This window comes from Pseudonaja textilis, chromosome 11, assembly GCF_049901715.1.
Source record: "Pseudonaja textilis isolate UNSWEBS1 chromosome 11, rPseTex1.2, whole genome shotgun sequence".
Classification (NCBI taxonomy): Eukaryota; Metazoa; Chordata; class Lepidosauria; order Squamata; family Elapidae; genus Pseudonaja; species Pseudonaja textilis.
The window spans coordinates 326,616-345,311 of record NC_142000.1 but is presented as its reverse complement, the minus strand read 5'-3'; the positions used below and the strand labels follow the sequence as shown (position 1 = coordinate 345,311).

General features: G+C 44.9%; 1 protein-coding gene across 4 annotated transcripts in view; it reads right to left on the bottom strand.

The window, feature by feature from the left end:
* Positions 1–18,696, bottom strand: part of HYDIN (HYDIN axonemal central pair apparatus protein) — a 343,587-nt gene that overhangs the window by 258,042 nt on the left and 66,849 nt on the right. For all 4 annotated transcript variants that reach the window (XM_087940240.1, XM_087940242.1, XM_087940241.1 and 1 more), the window contains exon 11: positions 18,072–18,190. In XM_087940240.1, coding sequence (XP_087796366.1) covers positions 18,072–18,190 — 119 coding nt within the window. The remainder of the gene's footprint in view (positions 1–18,071; positions 18,191–18,696) is intronic.

Genomic DNA, 18,696 nt, shown 5'->3' with positions numbered 1-18,696 from the left:
TTAAACTGCAAAAGCAACAATTAAGGTACCCTGGAATTTAAACTAAAAAAAAGTAACATTGTTCCCAAAGAAGACTTTGAAGCAGCGAATGAGAGAGAAAAGGGAAAGGATTTGGTTTTTTTTCTTCTCTCCCTTTCCCTATACTGACAGCTAAGAGATTTAAATAAGAAATTAAAAAAAAAATCCACTTTGACATCAATAGGCATTTAAGCTGAAAATAAAATGTCAAAGGGATAATAAAGATTTCTGGATACTTAAAACCTTTTAAAAGCAGGAAAGGAGAGAAAAAGAATAAAAGGGCAGGATCTGGAAAAAAGGGAGGAGACTGCCTGGAATTAAAAGGAATTTACAGTAAAACCTCAACAAGACTTCTAAAAGATACATTTTAACTGAAACTTGGCAACAAAAGAGTAGAACCTCAGGAAGAGAAAGTGAAAAAAGAAACATGAAGAAACAGCTTGGGAGTATTTGGATTATTTGGTGATCTCTGGATTTTTGGTTATTGCATTTGAATGACTAAAATCAATCGGGTGGTTGTTTAAAAGTGTTTAAGATGGCTCCACTTTTAGAAGAACTGAAAATGGAATTTAAAAAGTACAAAGAACATGCACAAGAAGGGAGGCGTTCTTTTGGCTTCGTATTTCAATTCTTAGAAATGGAGATCTGGAACTATGAGAAACAACAAGAAATGCCTGTAGAATAAGAAGATTGGGACAAAGAAGAAGCCATCTTTAATGAACAAGTAATTTTATGTGGGAGAAAAAAAGGAAAGGGGGGAAAGAGAATGAAAACTTTAACATTTGAAAAAACAACCAAGAAAATGAAGAACAGTTTGAAAAATAAGTATACTATTAGAAAGCAACAGAAGAGGGGGAATACAGAAGAGAAAGTTAGAAGTAGATAGACAAGGGGGTAAAAAGGGGAGGGAGAAGAAAAGAGGGAAGAAGGAAAGGAAAAGAAGTTATAAAGGACAGAAACAAGATATGGAGAAACAGGGCCTATTTAGAGATAATGGGTGAAAATTTAATTGAAAAAGGGATTCTGCAAAGGTACATAAGATAGTATTGTTATATTTGAAATAGAAATAATTTTAGAAAATATGAAACAACGTATGATTAAAATGATGGATAAAATAGTTATTGTAATCTAGTGAAATGTTTGTTAATAAATAAAGGAAATAAAACAAATGAGAAAATTGAATTAGGAAAGGATGGGAACATTTTAATTATTTAATGTTTTATAAAATATAAGGGAAGAGAAATAGGGGGAAAAAATTAATTACGGAAAGCTTATAAGTGTTCCCAAGGAAGTATGATATTTAATTGAAAAGAAATGTTAAAGATGTTAAGATTTTAAGGAATATTAATGATAGAACTGAATTGGAATGGAATGAGTGTTTTAATTACATATATTTATAATCACTTTTTAAGAATATAGTGTGTATTTTAAGAATGTACCAAGCAGAATTCCATTGGAAGTTATGTATTATATTGAAGGGGCATTGGTTCCTACCTGATACGCTTCTTCTCGTAGAGCTGCGTAGAGCGTCCAGGATGGGAGGTGCTCCAGTCTCGGCTCTCACAGGCTGAGCTTGAAATTGAGGAACGCCTCTCTCCATCACGTGGTCCTCTCGGCGTTCCCCAGTTTTGCGAAGACGAGAAGGAAGACCCTATTCTCATCCTAACTAAGAATTATTTGTTGGCCGAAACGAGATTCCCCACCAGACGGGTTAATGGGTGGGGCTGGACGCTCTACGCAGCTCTACGAGAAGAAGCGTATCAGGTAGGAACCAACGCCCCTTCTCCATAGAGCTGCTACGAGCGTCCAGGATGGGACATACCAAAGCTTGGCGAGTCCTGCGGGCGGGTTCCCGTCTGGTGTGGAATCTCCCCTGGAACCTCAAGGACCCGCTGAAGGACCCGCCTGCCAAAGGAAGCCTCAGCAGAGGAGAATACATCGATCTTGTAATGTTTGATAAAAGCGGATGGGGATGCCCAGGTGGCAGCCCTGCAGATATCGGTTATTGAGGCTTGGGTGGCCCATGCGGCAGAAGTAGCCGCACTTCTAGTAGAGTGAGCGGTCACTCCAGAAGGGACAGGTAGGGCCTGTGCCTGGTAGGCCTTGGCGATGGCGGCCCTAATCCAACGGCCCACGGTTGTGGGAGTCACTTTGTGGCCGAGGGACGTAGGCTGAAAAGACACAAATAAGGCCTCTGACTTGCGAAATGGTTGGGTGCGCTTGATGTATATTCTTAAAGCGCGCCTTACGTCGAGGGTGTGCCACTGTCTCTCCTCTCTCGAGAGGGTCTGGGGCAGAAGTTCGGGAGGATGAGCTCCTGAGCAATGTGAAATGCTGAGTTGATTTTTGGGAGAAAGGTAGGGTCGGGTCGGAGAACGACTCTATCTGAATGGAAGATACATAGGTCCTGTCTGATGGAAAGGGCTGCCATCTCCGAAATCCGACGAGCGGATGTGATAGCCACAAGAAAAACAGTTTTGAGGGTGAGGAACTGGAGGGAAGCCTCCCTGATGGGTTCAAAGGGGGGCTTGGTAAGAGAGACCAGGACCTTATTAAGGTCCCAGGTGGGAAAACGGTGTATAGTCAGAGGGTGGAGATTGGAAGCTCCCCTGAGAAAGGCCCGGATGATGGGGTGATGGGAGAGGGGACCCCCATTGTCTGAGGAAACAACGATTGCCAGGGCCGCGACCTGACATCTTAGGGTGTTGGTGGACAGACCCTTGTTGAGACCCTCCTGAAGAAATTCCAAAACCTGAGCGATGGAGGGAGAGAGGGGATTGATCTGGAGTTTATGAGCCCAGGTACGAAAGGCAACCCACGTAGCATTGTAGATTCGCGTGGTCGAGGGCCGTCTGGCTGCCAGGATGGTGTCTATGACCTGGCTGGAAAAATTCTTTCTCTTTAGGCGGTCCCGCTCAACCTCCAGATGGCTAATTGGAGCCATTGAGGGTTCGGGTGTGAAAGAGGGCCCTGGGACAGGGAGATCTTGTCGGGTGGGATTCTCCAGGGAGTGGCCACTGAAAGGTTGCGGAGGTCCGCAAACCAGGGGCGTCTGGGCCAATAAGGGGCTACCAGAAGGATCTCTGCTTGTTCTAGGATCAACTTGTGTATCACTCTGGGGATGAGGGTCGGGGGGGGAAGGCAAAAAGGAGCACTGGGGGCCAAGGGCAACGGAGGGCATTGTGGTTCTCCACCCCGTGGGAGGGGTACCTGGAAAAGAACCTTGGTAGTTGGGCGTTGAGGGGGGATGCAAAAAGGTCCACCATGGGGAGACCGAAGATTGAGACTGCCTCCCTGAATAGGGATCGATGGAGGTGCCATTCTGTTTGGTCTAGGGTGGCTCTGCTGAGCCAATCTGCTTGGATGTTTAAGGCCCCCGATATATGGTCTGCTTTGATGGAAGACAGGTTCGATTCCGCCCATCGGCACAGACGTTCGGCCTCTTTCATGAGCCTTATTGACTGGGTGCCCCCCTGCCTGTTGATATGGGCCTTCGCCGTGATGTTGTCTGTAAGGACCAAGACGTGACGCCCGCGTACCTGGGGTAGGAAGCTGCGAAGCGCCAGGTAGATGGCGTGGAGCTCCAGCCAATTTATGGTGCAGAGTTGTTCTGTTGCCGACCATTTGCCCTGGGACGAGATGGAGAGGACGTGAGCGCCCCATCCGAGGAGGCTCGCGTCTGTGGTGACGGTTAACCGGTCGGGTTCCTTGAAGTAGTGGCCCTTGTTGATGGCCGGCCTGGTCCACCAAAGGAGGGACGTGAGAACTCTTGGAGGAACTCTGACCAGTAGTCTTGAGTTGCTCCTTCCTGAACGCTGATGCGGCAGCAGGAACCATTGAAGGGACCTGGTATGGAAACGGGCCCAAGGGATAACAGAGATACATGAAACAAGCTTCCCCAACAGTTTTGACAAATCTAAGAGGGACACTTTCCTTGCCCGCCTGACGTGCTTGATGGATTGTTGGATACTGAGCCACCTGTCCGGGGACAGGAAAACCAGTTCCTGAGTAGTGTCGATCACCGCCCCCAAGTGAGTAAGCCGGGTAGAGGGGGAAAGGTGACTTTTCCTCCAATTTATCAGGAACCCATGGTCCTGAAGGGTGGTAAGGGTTAACCTAGTATCTCGTTGGGCCTGAGCCTTTGAGGAGGAGAGGATGAGGATGTCATCCAAGTAACAGTGGAGACGGACAGGGAAGGATCTCAGGTGGGCTGTGAGGGCCGCCAAAACCTTGGTGAAAACCCTGGGGGCGGAGGACAGACCAAAGGGAAGGGCAACGTACTGGAAATGCTGTTTATTGTAGGAAAAGCGCAGAAATTTGTAGTGGGAGGGTCGAATTGCAATGTGTAAGAATGCCTCGGAGAGGTCAATCGAGGTGAGCCAGTCCCCTCGCCGGGTTCCTAGGAGTATAGACTGCAAGGTATGCATTTTAAATTTACGAGGGGATAGGTAGCGATTCAGTCTTTTTAAATCTAGGATAGCCCTCCAACCCCCCGAGTGCTTGGGCACTACGAACAAATGGGAATAGAAGCCTCGTCCCCGCTCAGCTGCGGGAACGGGCTGGATAACCTTTATGTCAAGGAGATGGTTAATGGCGGCGTCCATGAGGGCCCTCTTGGTAGGGTTCCTGGAAAGGGGGGAGGACATGAAAATTCGGGAGGGGGGGATTGGAATTCAAGTGCAAGGCCAAGGCGAACCGTGTCCCCGACCCATGCATCGGTAGTGGTGGCCTCCCACCGACTAGCGAAATGCTTGAGGCGGCCGCCTATGGGGGGGGTTGAATTATCTTGAGCGACGGAAGGGCCTGTTTCCGGATCCCCGGAAGGGCCTTTTGTAGGGACCACCTCTTCTGGGCCTGTCGGATGGGTCCGACCGGTCGTGCAGAGGAGGGGGTCTGTAGGAGGGGGATTGGAAGTATCTAGGGGGGAAAGAGGCCTGGGAGGAGGATCGAAAGGAACCTCGACGAAAGGAGGAGGAGGGGGCTCTGGGGTCAGACCTCCGAAAAAGCGAAGGAAGGTATTTACGTTTGTTGCGGGTCTCGGCCAGGAAGGGGTCGAGAACCGATCCAAACAGTTCCCCCCCCGAAATGGGAGCGGATGCCAGTTTCACTTTGTTCTTGACGTCCGCTTGCCAGTGGCGGAGCCAAAGCAAGCGGCGAGCAGTGATCTGAGAGGATATGGCTCTGGTGGAAAATTTCACGGCTTGAAAAGTAGTGTCGGCCGAGAACTCGGCCGCGGCCGTGAGCTTTGTGATGTCCTGCTGCGCCCTGAGGTTGGCTGCGGGGACGTGCTGTTTAAGCTGCCGAAGCTACTTAATTGAGGATCTGGTGAAGAAGGACGCAGCAGTAGACGCTCTAATAGCCCAGGCGTCGGATTGGTGAGCACGGCGCAGGGCTAGCTCGGCTCGCTTGTCCTCTGGTTTGAGTGCCTCTAAGGCGTCGCTAGGGGTTGAGGAGGAAGCCAGACCCACGATAGGATCGTCAACAGATGGGGGGTCGAGCAGAAGGGAGAATTCTGGGTCAAGGTTAAAGAAACGCTTGTCCTGACTGGAAGGGGGGGGGAGGGGGCCCCGTGGAGGCTAGTTGTCTGGAGACCAGGTCGGAGAAGATCGGTGGGACCGGAATGACATCAGTCTCCACCACGGGCTGGGAGAAGATGGAGTCGAGAGGCACCCCCGAGGCTACAGGCTCAGATGGTGTGTGAGGGGTCAGGCCAGAGGTATTTTTTGCCTTGAAAAGAATCGACCTGAACAGGTGTGGTTTAAACAGCCCCACAAAGGCGGGCTGGTCCGGGGTGAGGCCTTCATCCTCTGACATTTCCCCTTCCATTGGGTCTGCTCCCGAGAGGGGTTCGCTGCAAATGATGGACCCCAAGTCAAGATCTTCCTCTTCCCCAAACTGGGTGGGACGCCCGAGCTCCTGTGCCTCCACCTCCTCTATCCCCAGAGAGAGAGGCAATTCCCTCTGGGATACTACCTGCCCATGCGAGGCATCTGATCTGGAGAGCGATCTGACAGATGGAGCGTGAGCTTCGAGGGCCGCAGGCCGTGGGGCCGGACCGGCCATCTGCTGGAGCCCTTGCGCAATTCCTTGCCGGATGGCAAACTCCATCCATAGTCTCATGTTCTCAGGAATTTCAGCCATAGGAGGTTGGGGTGGCTCTTCCAGGCGCAGGCCAGCAGCAGTGGGAGTTAAAGTAGCTTCAGGAGCTTGCCTAGGCAGCGAGGCTGAGGATTGAGTAGGAGGGGGGGGGAGGAGGATGGGTGGAGGTTGAGGGGGCGGCGGAAGAAGGAGCCAGAGGCACGGAGCTTGACTCTCTAGACCGCCTATCTATTTCCCTCTCAAGTGCCCTGTGACGTCTGAGGGCATCCTTCTGGGAGGCTTTGGAAGTCTCCTGAGCCTGGTTGCGCAGGTAATGAGATTTTGACTTGGCCTTCAGAGAAGTGCCACGTGAAACTCTGTCATCTGCCATCTAGAAAAGCTGGAAAGAAAAAATTTATTTGAGTTAATATGAGACGGTTGGCTCGTCTGGATGCGGCCTACACCAAGGCCAGATATCACCACGATTGTTTCACACACCCCTTTTGGTCAAAAAAATTTGCAAGCTATGAAAATCAGTAAGCTGGGACTAGCCCAAGTGTCCAATCAGCCGAAAGAACGCCCGTGCAGCTGCCCCCCAGACAAAAACCGGGGGGGATGTGATGCTGCTACTTCGCCAGCTGAGGAGGCTGCGGAGCCAACGGACCCTGTAATGCTTGGAACCTTTGAATTAGGCCTTGAAGGAACGATCTAAAATATAGACAGTCCAAGGGAACTGTCTAGTGATTACTTAGACACGCAGCCTGCCAGACAAGGCCCAGAAAAAATGGCGGTCGGCCATGCGGCCGCATCCAAAATGGCAGACGGCACCAGGGCATACCCAAAATGGCGGACGCCACGCGGCGCCCAATGGCGGCCGCGAGATAATGAGGACTCTCAGCGGCGGTACCCTCCCTTAGATAAGAAGGCCTGAAGGCCACGAGTAACGGGAGGAGCAGGGAGAGATTATCTCCCCTAGGCTATTAACGGCGTTCGCGGAGGGGAAACAACGAAGAGAAATGGCAGGAACGAAGCGGCACTCAGCGAGCAAGGAAGCGGCAGGCGGTGGGGGGGCGCCAGCACTCGAAGCGCTGGATGCTGCCCCTAGAAACAGCAATTTAAATTGCTCCCCGTATGTCTAGGAGGGGAGAAAAGACTCCCATAGGGAGCCCCAGCCCAAAGGCCACTGCGCAAATTGAAATTAAGGGTCCAACCTGATCGAAGATCTGCAGAAAAAACCTGAATCGGCCAAGAGCAGGAGAAAAACAGCCTGTCACGAGGCTGAGCTAAAAACTGGGGAACGCCGAGAGGACCACGTGATGGAGAGAGGCGTTCCTCAATTTCAAGCTCAGCCTGTGAGAGCCGAGACTGGAGCACCTCCCATCCTGGACGCTCATAGCAGCTCTATGGAGAATGTTATAACCTCAAGGTGTATATTGAAGCTGAAATAAGAGTTGAATGGATAAAATTAAAAGATATAAAGGTGTCATACTCCAATTAGTAACTACAGGAGAAAATCTGTTTAATGAGAAAATATGAAATTGAAACAGGACAGACAAAAGTATAAATATAATGATTTGAATTGAGATGAGATAATTAAAATAAAATTGAGAAAATTAAGAGAGGAAAAACTATGTAGAAAATGTAAAACAATAATAAGATATGGAATAGAACATAAAAGTGAGCATGAAATTGAGTTTGTGTCTGTATGAAGAAGTGTAACCCGGGACCATGCTATTTTCAAAAAAAGATGTTTTATTTGTATTATGTTTTTTTTTTGAAAACCCAAGTAAAATTAAAAAAAAAAATCCACAGTGAGATCTGTCCTGGGAAACCTTGGAAAAGATCATTCTAAAAAGGGGGTGGGAGAATTAACATGTTGGCTCTTTGTTTTACTTAATACACATCAAGATAAGGGGAGGGGTTTTAAACTCCCTTATCTATCTCTGCATGCCTGAGAGACCTTAGACGCTGCTTTTAACTACCTACATGAATTGTCCCATCTCAATAAAGGATTCCTTTTGATATGTTTTGATACGTTTTCAGAAGTTCATTCTAGTTGATTGAATGGGAAAAGTTCTGTAGCCTGACATAAAGCAGCGTCTGCAATAGAGGTCAGCCAGGAGAGGATTTTTTTTAAAAAATAAATACCTTCACTTTATTGAGGGAACCCTGCAAAAAAGGAAAATGTCTGAGTACAGCAAGGACCAAGGGGAAGCTGAATGCTGGGGAGAAACGTCGACAGTTACCCAGCCAGATACTGACTTGGTGCACCCCATAGAAGATAGAGAAGCTGCCTACGAAACCTCCACAAAGCCCCAGTGGTCTATAGGCGTAGGAAAGAGAGACAGCTGGGACAGAAGAACCAGGGTAATCGTAAACCCAGGTGGAAATTGGAGCTGGAGGCCCTATCGGATCAGGAAGAACGGGATGAGGAGCCACCGGCCGACGACCAACTGAGACAGTACATAAATCACCTCGTGAGGGAAGCCCTGGAGAACCTCGAGGTGAGGGATGCACCAGGACGCCAACGCAGAAGAGCGAGGGAACCAGAAAATGAGAGAACCCGAGCCGCCACCCCGGATTCATCTGAGAATGATCGGGCAGTGGGACAAGCTGAAGAACCAGCAGCCATACTAGGTATCCAACCCCTAACTGTCCTAGAACAGGGGATTAACCCTAGCCAACCAAGAGACATACAACTGCAGAGGAAGGTCCCACCCCTGTGAGTAAAATTCGATGGAGACCCCCAGAAACTGGGATTTTTCCTGGTGCAAGTCCTCACCTTCATGCAAGAATATGGGCAGAATTTCCCAACCCAGGGATCCTGAGTATGAGTTGTCACCCTGGGCCTTGTAGGGGAAGCAGTCAGATGGATGCTGACGCTCCACAACGTCAATGCCCCAGAATTAAGGAACCCGCTTCATGACGGCCCTACGCTTCAAAGACCCTCTCTCCGATAGAAAAGCCCAAGACTACATCAGAATCGTAAAGCAAAGCCATCGCCCAGTAGCTGAATACACCAAGGAATTTCGTGACCTGGCCAGCTGAGTCGACTGGCCAGAGGATATCCTAGTCTGTTGGTTCAAAGATGGGCTTAATGACGACCTATACGCTGCCTGCCTGGTCTGTGGGGCCCCAAACCTCCTGCATGATGGCAGAGGAGGCGGAGATAGACATGACTCATAACCGGTACCGCAGCGGCAAGTTTTGGAAAAGATCCCCACTCCAGGGAAAACAGGAAGTTTTCAAACCCCCAAACCACCATGACTCCAAAAACATCTGGTTGCTTTAAGTGTGGAAAGGAGGGACACTACGCAGCAAAATGCTGTTCGAAAAACCCCTGCCAGAAAGCCAGACCACCCATCAGGGGGAAAACCTGGAACATCCAGCCCTTGAGGAAAGGAGACTGGCCTGAGAAGCTGAGTAGCTGTGGGATTCCGATTCCCCCCCCAACCCAGAAGAAGAACCCCCAACACTCCGAGGGGAACTGAGCCAGTTCGAAAGTGATCCGGAAGACGGCCTGCTGGTAAGCAACCCAATTGAACCAATCACTCTACCCCTAAGACTGTTTATCAACACCTGGGGGAAGGGGGAGGAAGTTGCAGCATTGCTGAATTCAGGATGCACCCGATGCCTAATAAACCCCTCCCTTGCAGAGAAATTGGGAATCCAACTGAAAGAAATGGAAAATCCCATCACTTTCTGCCAATTAGATGGAACTATAGTGGGGGTGGGGAGAGCCAGCTAGGTTTACCACAGAACCATTGAAAATAAGACTAGGGAACCATAGTGAGATGCTCACATTCATTGTAGCCCCAGGAATGGAAGAGCCACTAGACCTAGGTCTCATATGGCTGCATATTGGAGAAGAGGAACCGTACAATTCCAGAGAGACGTATTATTTGCAAATAGCTCAGAGGGAAGAATAAAGAAAGGAACAGAGAACAGAGAGTCAGCCATGACTGGACAGTCGGCTGAACCCATTAACATTCCCAATGAGTACCAGGATCTGGCCCAAGGATTTAGCGAGGAAGCTTGTGATGAACTCCCACCCCATCATGCCACAGGCTGCATTATCGAAATCCTACCAGGGGCTAAACTCCCAAAACCACAAATATACTGCATGTCTCCCAGAGAAGTAAAAGAACTCAGAGCATTTATCGATAAAAATTTAAAAGGGGGCTTCATCGAACCCACCCAACCAAAAATAGCTGCCCCAGTGTTATTCCACAAAAAGAAAGATGGCTCCGTACGTTTGTGTGTTCATTACAAAAAATTAAACTTGATTTGCATAGAGAATATGTATTGACTCCCCCTCATGAAGGACATGTTAGCCCACCTCTCGAAAGGATTTTTTTTTTTAAAGTTAGACCTACAAGAGGCATATTACTGCATCAGAATAAAGGAAGGGGATGAGTGGAAGACAACTTTTAACACCCCATTGGGATGCTACCAATTTAAAGTGCTCCCTTTTGGACTACAAGGAGCGCCTGCCGTGTTTATGCAATTGACCAATGAAACCCTTTATGAATTTTTATATAAAGGGGTTCTAGTGTATCTTGATATTTTAATCTACACGGAAATAATGGAAGAACACATCAAGCTACTCCGTGCAGTCCTCACAAAACTCTCAGACGCTAAACTATACGCAAAACTCTCTAAATGAGAATTCCACCAAGAAAAATTGACTACTTGGGGTATAGAATATCCCACGAGGGAATAGAGATGGACCCACAGAAAGTAAAAGCTGTCATGGACTGGGACCCACCTCATACACGCAAGCAACTGCAAAACTTCCTGGGGTTTGCAAACTTTTATCGCTAATTCATTCCAGCTTTTGCAAACATTGCCCTCCCTATCACAAACTTGCTAAAAATGAAGGGGAGGGGGAGAAATCCAAACCAAGGCAACCCCTTATCTGGACAATGGAATGCCAAGCGGCATTCGAGAAGCTCAAACGTCTATTCTCAGCAGAACCTTAAGCACCCAGATCCCGAACAACCTTTTGTCATCCAAGCAGACACTAGTGATGTTGCAGTTGGAGCAGTCCTCCTCCAAAAGAATGGAAGTGGACAATTATAACCATGCGCTTATACATCCAAGAAACTGATGGAAACTGAGCAAAGATGGGCCATATGGGAGAAAGAGGCATATGCTGTTCAGTGGGCAATGCTCACATGGAGACATTTCCTGGAAGGAAACCAAATCCCCTTTGAAGTATGGACTGATCATAAAAATCTGGAAGCCCTGAGAAATCCACAGAAACTCTCCAAAAAAACAAGCAAGGTGGGCTCAATATTTTAAATTGTTTAATTTCACTCTCAAATATTTTCCTAGGAGAAAGAACTTCTTAGTAGATGCACTATCCAGAAAACCCCAATATAACAGCAAAAAGATTGAGGTTATAAAACCAATGAGCCAACTGACCCAACTAGCAGCCAAAGTAATCACCCGGACACAAGAGAAAAAAAAATCATCACTGACTGAAGACACAACGACGTCAATATTTAAGGAGGCAGTACTTAAAGACGACTGGCTCCAGGCTAACAACAACACTTGTTTACTCAAAGATGGACTGGCCTGGGTAGAAAACAAACTTTATGTCCCTGCAAGCCAGAGAATGGATCTCATGAAACGCTGCCATGATTCCAAAATAGCGGGACACTTTTGATTTGTAAAAGCCCTGCACCTCATCAAAAGACAATTTTGGTGGCCATCTTTCAAAAAGGCCATTGAAAACTATGTTGCGAGCTGCCCCACCTGTGCTGCTGCAAATTCTCTCCTGGACTTTTACAGACAGTAGCAGACCCTTCTGCACCCTGGAAAGAGATTTCTATGGACTTTATAGCAGAGCTTCCCGAAAGTGCTGGAAATACTGTCATTTGGGTTGTAACTGATCTTTTTTCCAAACAGGTTCACTTTATTCCATGTCAAAAGATCCCAACTGCCAAGGCATTGGCAAAGATGTTTCTAATACACATTTATTGCCTTCATGGAGCTCCCCAATGGATTATCTCAGATAGGGGTGTTGAGTTCACATCCAAATTTTGGCAGGCGTTTTTAAACCTATTAGGCTCCACCCAGGGGTTGTTGTCATCAAGTCACCCCCAGACAGATGGATCGACAGAGAGAATTAACAGCATATTAGAACAATATTTAAGATGCTTTATTAATTACCAACAGGACAATTGGACTGACCTTCTTCCTTTTGCAGAGGTAGCATACAATAACTCAGTCCATAGCAGCATGGAGTTCACCCCATTTCAGGTAGCCACAGGCCAAGAATTCAACCCCATGCCCGAACTACCCACCAAAGAACCTGAAATCCCCTCCCTTAAGGAGTGGATCAATAACTTACAAGCCATGTGGCCAGTGGTAAGATTGTCTTTACAGGAAGCTAGAGCAGTTTTTAAAGCTCAAGCAGACAAAAAATGTTGCGATCCTAAACCTTTCAAGATTGGGGACTGTATATATTTGTCCACAAAATTCTTAAAATCATTACAACCCTCTAAGAAACTAGGGCCAAAATTCATTGGCCCATTCCCCATCTCCAGAATTATTAACCCTGTGATGGTAGAGCTTCGACTTCCCAAAACACTTAGGCAGATTCATCCAGTATTTCACTGTAGCTTGCTCAAAGCAGAGATCACTTCAAACCTCAGACCCCCCACTTCCCACACCTCCAACTCCAATCATGGTACATGGGGAACAACATTTTGAAATTAAAGATATCTTTGATTCGCGCACTCAGCGTGGATCCACACAATATTTAGTAGCTTGGAAACACCTTCCTTCCTCAGAAAATGAGTGGGTAAACAAACGACATGTAAAAGCACCCACATTACTACAAAAGTTCCACCTAAAATACCCTGATATGCAAATGTATATATCCTAAATTGCAAACATAACGCATGATTTTTGTTTTTTCCAGGTAGACCTATCTTTTTTTAAGGAGGGCAGGATGTCAGATCCGTGTATCTGTCATTTCTTCAATGGAAGAAGAAAAGGGGGGGAAGACTGATAAAGAAATCCTTCTTGATGTAACCTGAATATATTTAATCTTATATCGAATTTGTATAACCTACACATGATACAATGGAGGGATGAAACCTAGATGGCCGGAACATATCACCTCTGAGAGAGACAGCCAGGAGATGAAGAGAACATAAAAATTCCATAGTGAGATATGTCCTGGGAAACCCTGGAAAAGATCATTCTAAAAAGGGGGTGGCGGGGAATTAACATGTTGGCTCTTTGTTTCACTAAATACATATCAAGATAAGGGGAGGGGTTTTAAACTCCCTTATCTATCTCTGCATGCCTGAGAGACCTTAGACGCTGCTTTTAACCCCTACATGAATTGTCTCATCTCAATAAAGGATTCCTTTTGATACGTTTTCAGAAGTTCATTCTAGTTGATTGAATAGGGAAAGTTCTGTAGCCTGACAGAGACTTTCTTCAAGCAGGAAGGAAGGAATAGGATATAGGAAAAAGTCTGCATCTTTCAAGAAGATCCTGGTTTTTATGCAGGACAATGCTCCATTGCATGCATTGAAGTACTCCACTGGGTGACTAGCCAGTAAAGAGGCCTAAAAGATGAAAAAATAATGACATGGCCCCCTTCCTCACTTTACCCTATTGACCCTAAACCTTATTGAGAACTTGTAGGGCCTTCTTAAAGAGGAGATTTACAGTGAAGGAAAACAGTACACCTCTCTGAACAGTATCTGGGAGGCTGTGGTTGCTGTTGCACAAAAAGTTGATCGTCAATAGATCAAGAAACTGACAAACTCAATGAATGCAAGTCTTATGACTGTTATTGAAAAGAAGGGTGGCTATATTGGTCATTGATTTTTTCTGAATTGTCAGAAATGTTTATTTGTAAATTTTGAGTTGTTTGTTTATTATTCTCATTTTAACAGATGAAAATAAATGAGTAAAATGGGAAAATTTTCATTTTTTATTTAGTTAATAAAAAATAAATAAAAAAATAAAAAATTTTGCACACTAATAGTTGCCCAATACTTGTGCACATATAGATATTCTCCTAAGAAATCTATAACCTCACTTTTACTTTTTTTAAATATTCAGGTTTGAGGTTTATTAACATTTTGGATTGACCAAGAGCACTATAGTTGTTCAATAATAAAATTAATCCTCCCAAATACAGCTTGCCTAATAATTGTGCACACAGTGTATACAGGAAGTCCTCAACTTACAACCATTCCTTTCATGACTCTTCAAAGTTATGACAACACTGAAAAAGGTGACTTATGACCCGTCCTCATACTTATGACTGTGGTAGCATCCTCACAATCATGCGATTGAACTTCAGGTGCTTGGCAACCGGCCTTTTTTTGCAATGGTTGCAACATCCGTTGGGGCAGTCATTTGCAACCTTCCTAGGGGCTTCTGACAAGCAAAATCAATGGGTAAACATTGGATTCATTTACCGACCACACAATTCGCATAACAACTATAGTGCTTTGCTTAACAACCAGGGCAAAAAAGATGTAAAATGGAGCACAACTCACTTAACAATCATATTGCTTAGCAACAGAAATTTTGAGCTGAATTATGGATACAAGCGAGGATTGCTTGTTCCGCTGAGCCACTTAAATTGAGACAGGATCTACTTTTGACAAGCAATTAGATAAAGGAATCTACTGACAGACTCACAAGCAAGGGAAGAGCATCTAGCAGTGACTTAGCACAGATCTAAGGAGGGAGGACAATGAAGGCAGCCAATTTTATAATAACAATTGGTTGGTTTAAAGATGGGCAAATAATACTTAAGCTCAATATTGAGGAAAGGCATGAAAGAAAAGAATGAAAGACAGACAGGAAGAAAGAACTCAGCACTTTAAAAGGAAAATAACTAGTATTCTTCTGCTAATTTTTCATTTAAATTTCCTGAATTTCCTCTACAAACTTGATCAACACATTGTAAGAAGAAAGAGAATCTTATTGATCCTAGAACAGGGGTGTTGTATTTGACTTCGGGGGGTCGGGCATGGACGGGGGGGGAAGGGCTCAGCCAGATCGACATCACTCATTGAGGCTTCATTTCCGGCTATGATGGCACATCTGGGCTCTAGTTTTGGCTACAACAGCCTTCTGCAGCCCTCTGCCAGGGAAAATGGGAGTTTGGGGAGACTATGCACAGCCTCCCAAACTCCATTTTCACTGGCAGAGGCACCGTGGGCCAGTTCTTTGCTTTTTCCAGAGTGGGCCCACGGGCCAGATCTAAGCACCCCATGGGCTGCATCTGGCCCGCAGGCCTTGAGTTTTGACACCCCTGTCCTAGACCAAGCTAAATCCAAAAACTCTAGGGAATTCCCAGAAGCGTGGCATTCAGACAAATCAGCCTCTACAGACACAAAGAAAGACAAACCACATTTACACAACATTCAAAATGGGCAATAAAACGCAAGAAGGGAAACAAGAAGCCAATATCCAGATAAGCAGGGATTAATACCAGTCAAACAGTCAAACAGAAAACAATACCCTCATCACTTCCGGTTTGTCGGCTTCGGTGACAGCAGGGATTCGCCTTCTCTGCGATCCCTGCTGTGCTAGCCGCCTTGGTGCCTCCGATCCTGACGGATTTGGAGGCTAAGGCTGCCCTGTTGGGGCAGCTGAAGATAGGGGGGATCCGGACGGGGATGAGGGGTGTCGCAAACCCCCCCCCAGCCGGCAATAACCCCTTCTCTCAAGACGGTGCAGCGGTGGTCTTTTATGGCCACCATAAAGAAGCCAGCAATTGGATAAAGAATGCACAGGAGGGAGAAGGAGTTTTTTTTTTTAAAGGAAGTTTTTTCTTGGTCGAACTGGGACCTTAAGGACATATTTAACACCTGGGAAAGTAATGACTTGGAAGCTATAATGTTCCCGATTGATGTTTTCAGCTGCGAAGAAAAGTGACGAAAAGGGGAAGTTACTCTCCCTCCCTTATGGAATTAACAAATGGACAAGGGAAACCAGCCTTTTGATAGAAGGTAAAACCTAAACTCCTTTGTTATAAGTGGGAAGGGAGAGGCTTGGGAAAACAAATCTTTACTCTAAGACTTTGCTGGAGGAGATGCCTTGAAGATAAAGAGAATACAAATTAATTCTAAGAAAGATTTAAAGCACAGATTGGACGTTTCTGCTTTCCCTAATTTGACTACACTCCTAGAAAAGAAACTGTAAAAAGAAGAAGCTTGTACTCTGCCTGGACTGTTTGATGACTGTGGGATTTTGGGACTTTTGGGAACTGTTTTAAGTTTGGAAATAATTGATTGGCTTAATAATAATAAGAGGATACAGAAAGAGAAGAAGAAACAGTTCAAAATGGCTCTATCTCTTGATGAATTAAAAAAACAATATTTAAAAATAAAGAAAGAAGGCAAAGATGTTATGGGAGAAGCCCTTTGTTTTCTAGATATGGCGCTTGTCATGTGTCAGCAAATTAAACAACAGCTGGAAGAAGCCGAGGAAGAAGAAGCCATTTTTAATGAACTAAACAGTGTGTCTAAGAAAGAAAGGAGAAAGAGAGGAGCGAAAAGGAAGGACTTAAGAAATAAAAAAATGTTTATGAAAGAGAAAAAGAAGATGCAAAAACAACAGAATGCTAGAAAGCAAAAGGAAAGAGGAATGCAACAGAAAGGGGAAATCAAGAAGGCAGAGGTTTGGAGAGGAGGGGGTAAAAAGTTTAGGCGGGTTAAGAAGGAAAGGGAAAAGGGGGAAAAAAGTTACAAAGGAATAAGACAAGATGGAGAAAAGGAAAATTTTTTTAGGGATAATGGGTAATATATGGGATTTCATTTTTATTTTTTAAAAAGGGGGATTCTGCAAAGTACACATGAGTATTGTAATAGTGGTATTTGTATTATAAGTAGATAATCAGAACTTTTTAAGATCTAATAAAAGACTAAAATATCAAGGTATAACTTTAAAAGGTTTAATAATGAATGATAATAAGTTTTAATAAAATACTAAAGGGAATGTTTAAAATATTAGTTTGAATATAGAGTTCAATGGATTAATGTGTTGATTGTTATGGATTTATTATTGTAGTATTGGTTTCTGAAATAGTAGAATGTACTAAGCAGAATCTGATTGGGATTTAGGTGTTATTTTAAATTTTAACTTAGGGGAATGATAGAAAGGCATCATACTCCGATTAGTGATTCCAGGGGAAACTATTCTTTCTTAAATTGGAAATGAGACAGATGTAAATGGACAAAAGATATAAAAATATTTTTCTTTAAAGCAAGATTAAATATATAAAACAGAATTAAGAGGAGGCAAAAGTGGAGAGGAGTTATATAATAGATATAGAATGGTAAATAAGATGGGTAATGGTATATAAGAAGAGCATGAATTCAATTGAAGTCCATACAAAAAGTGGTAATCTGGGGCCAAGTTACTTTCTAAAAGAAAGTTTTATGTTTTTATGTCTATGTCTTATGTATGTGTGTTTAATTAAGAATTAAATAATAAAACCTCGGAGGAAGACTAGATGAGAATAATTATAAACAAGCCAGAGGAAAATATAAAGTTGATGACTGGATAGCAGATAAATCAGAAAGGAAATATGATTGAATAATGATTAAAGAGAAACAATGTGGAATTTGGTAAAGGGAATTTACGTGTTTATATGGAAATGGGATAAATTATAAGTACGTGATATAAAGCAATATGTTACCTGCCTTGTAAGGATCTACAATGGAAAGAGGTTTTGTGTTTTTAATGTTTAATGATGTTTTGTTTTGTTTGTTTGTTTGTAAAATCAATAAAACTTGTTAAAAAAAAAAGAAAACAATACCCTCATCCAGCACTGGCAAGACAAGCTATTACGGTATATACAATGAGTGAGTGAACCCCACAATCCCTAGCATTGCTGATGTTATCTAATCAGGTAAAGAAACATCTGCAAGCAAACAACCACGCTCAGAGAGTACCCAGGACCCCACTGTAACAACTGAACTTACCTCATAACTGTGAGATGATCCCACAAAAATTTTCCCAACGTCCAGCTGATCAAAGTTGAAAAGTAGCTTGGGGCCTATTGCCTCCCCCTTGATACGTAAAGGGAGCCTGGTTTCTCGGCCTGTAGAAATGATAACTCATCTTCAGGAAATTAATGGTGGCACAATTCTTTAAACAATATTTGACAGAACAAACAAGATCAGAAAGTGGAGGCATTAAGCTTTGCCCCTAGCTGTGCACACATCACTCTCTTGCCTTGGAGTTCTGCTATTTATTCATTTATTCATCATATGGCATGTCGTACATGGACTAGCATGTTCACATTTGAGTGTCAGGTCTTTTTACCTGAACTGATTAGTGAAGGCTTCTTCTGAGGTGGCAGGAATTTGAGCATGAGCAGCAATCAGTGCCTTTGGGAATGAGGGTGGGTAAGTTTCCAATCTCTGGTGGGCACTTTGCTTAGGAACTTGTCAATACAACTATTCTGGATAACCAGTGGGAGTCGAGATGGCAGCTCAAAAGGGGACAAGTGGGATTTTCTCCTGAGCCTGTCCGAGCACATTGGCAAAAAGAAACTAAATTCTCCTTGTTGTCTCCTTGTGAGAAGCAGCTTTTCCAGAGCACAAG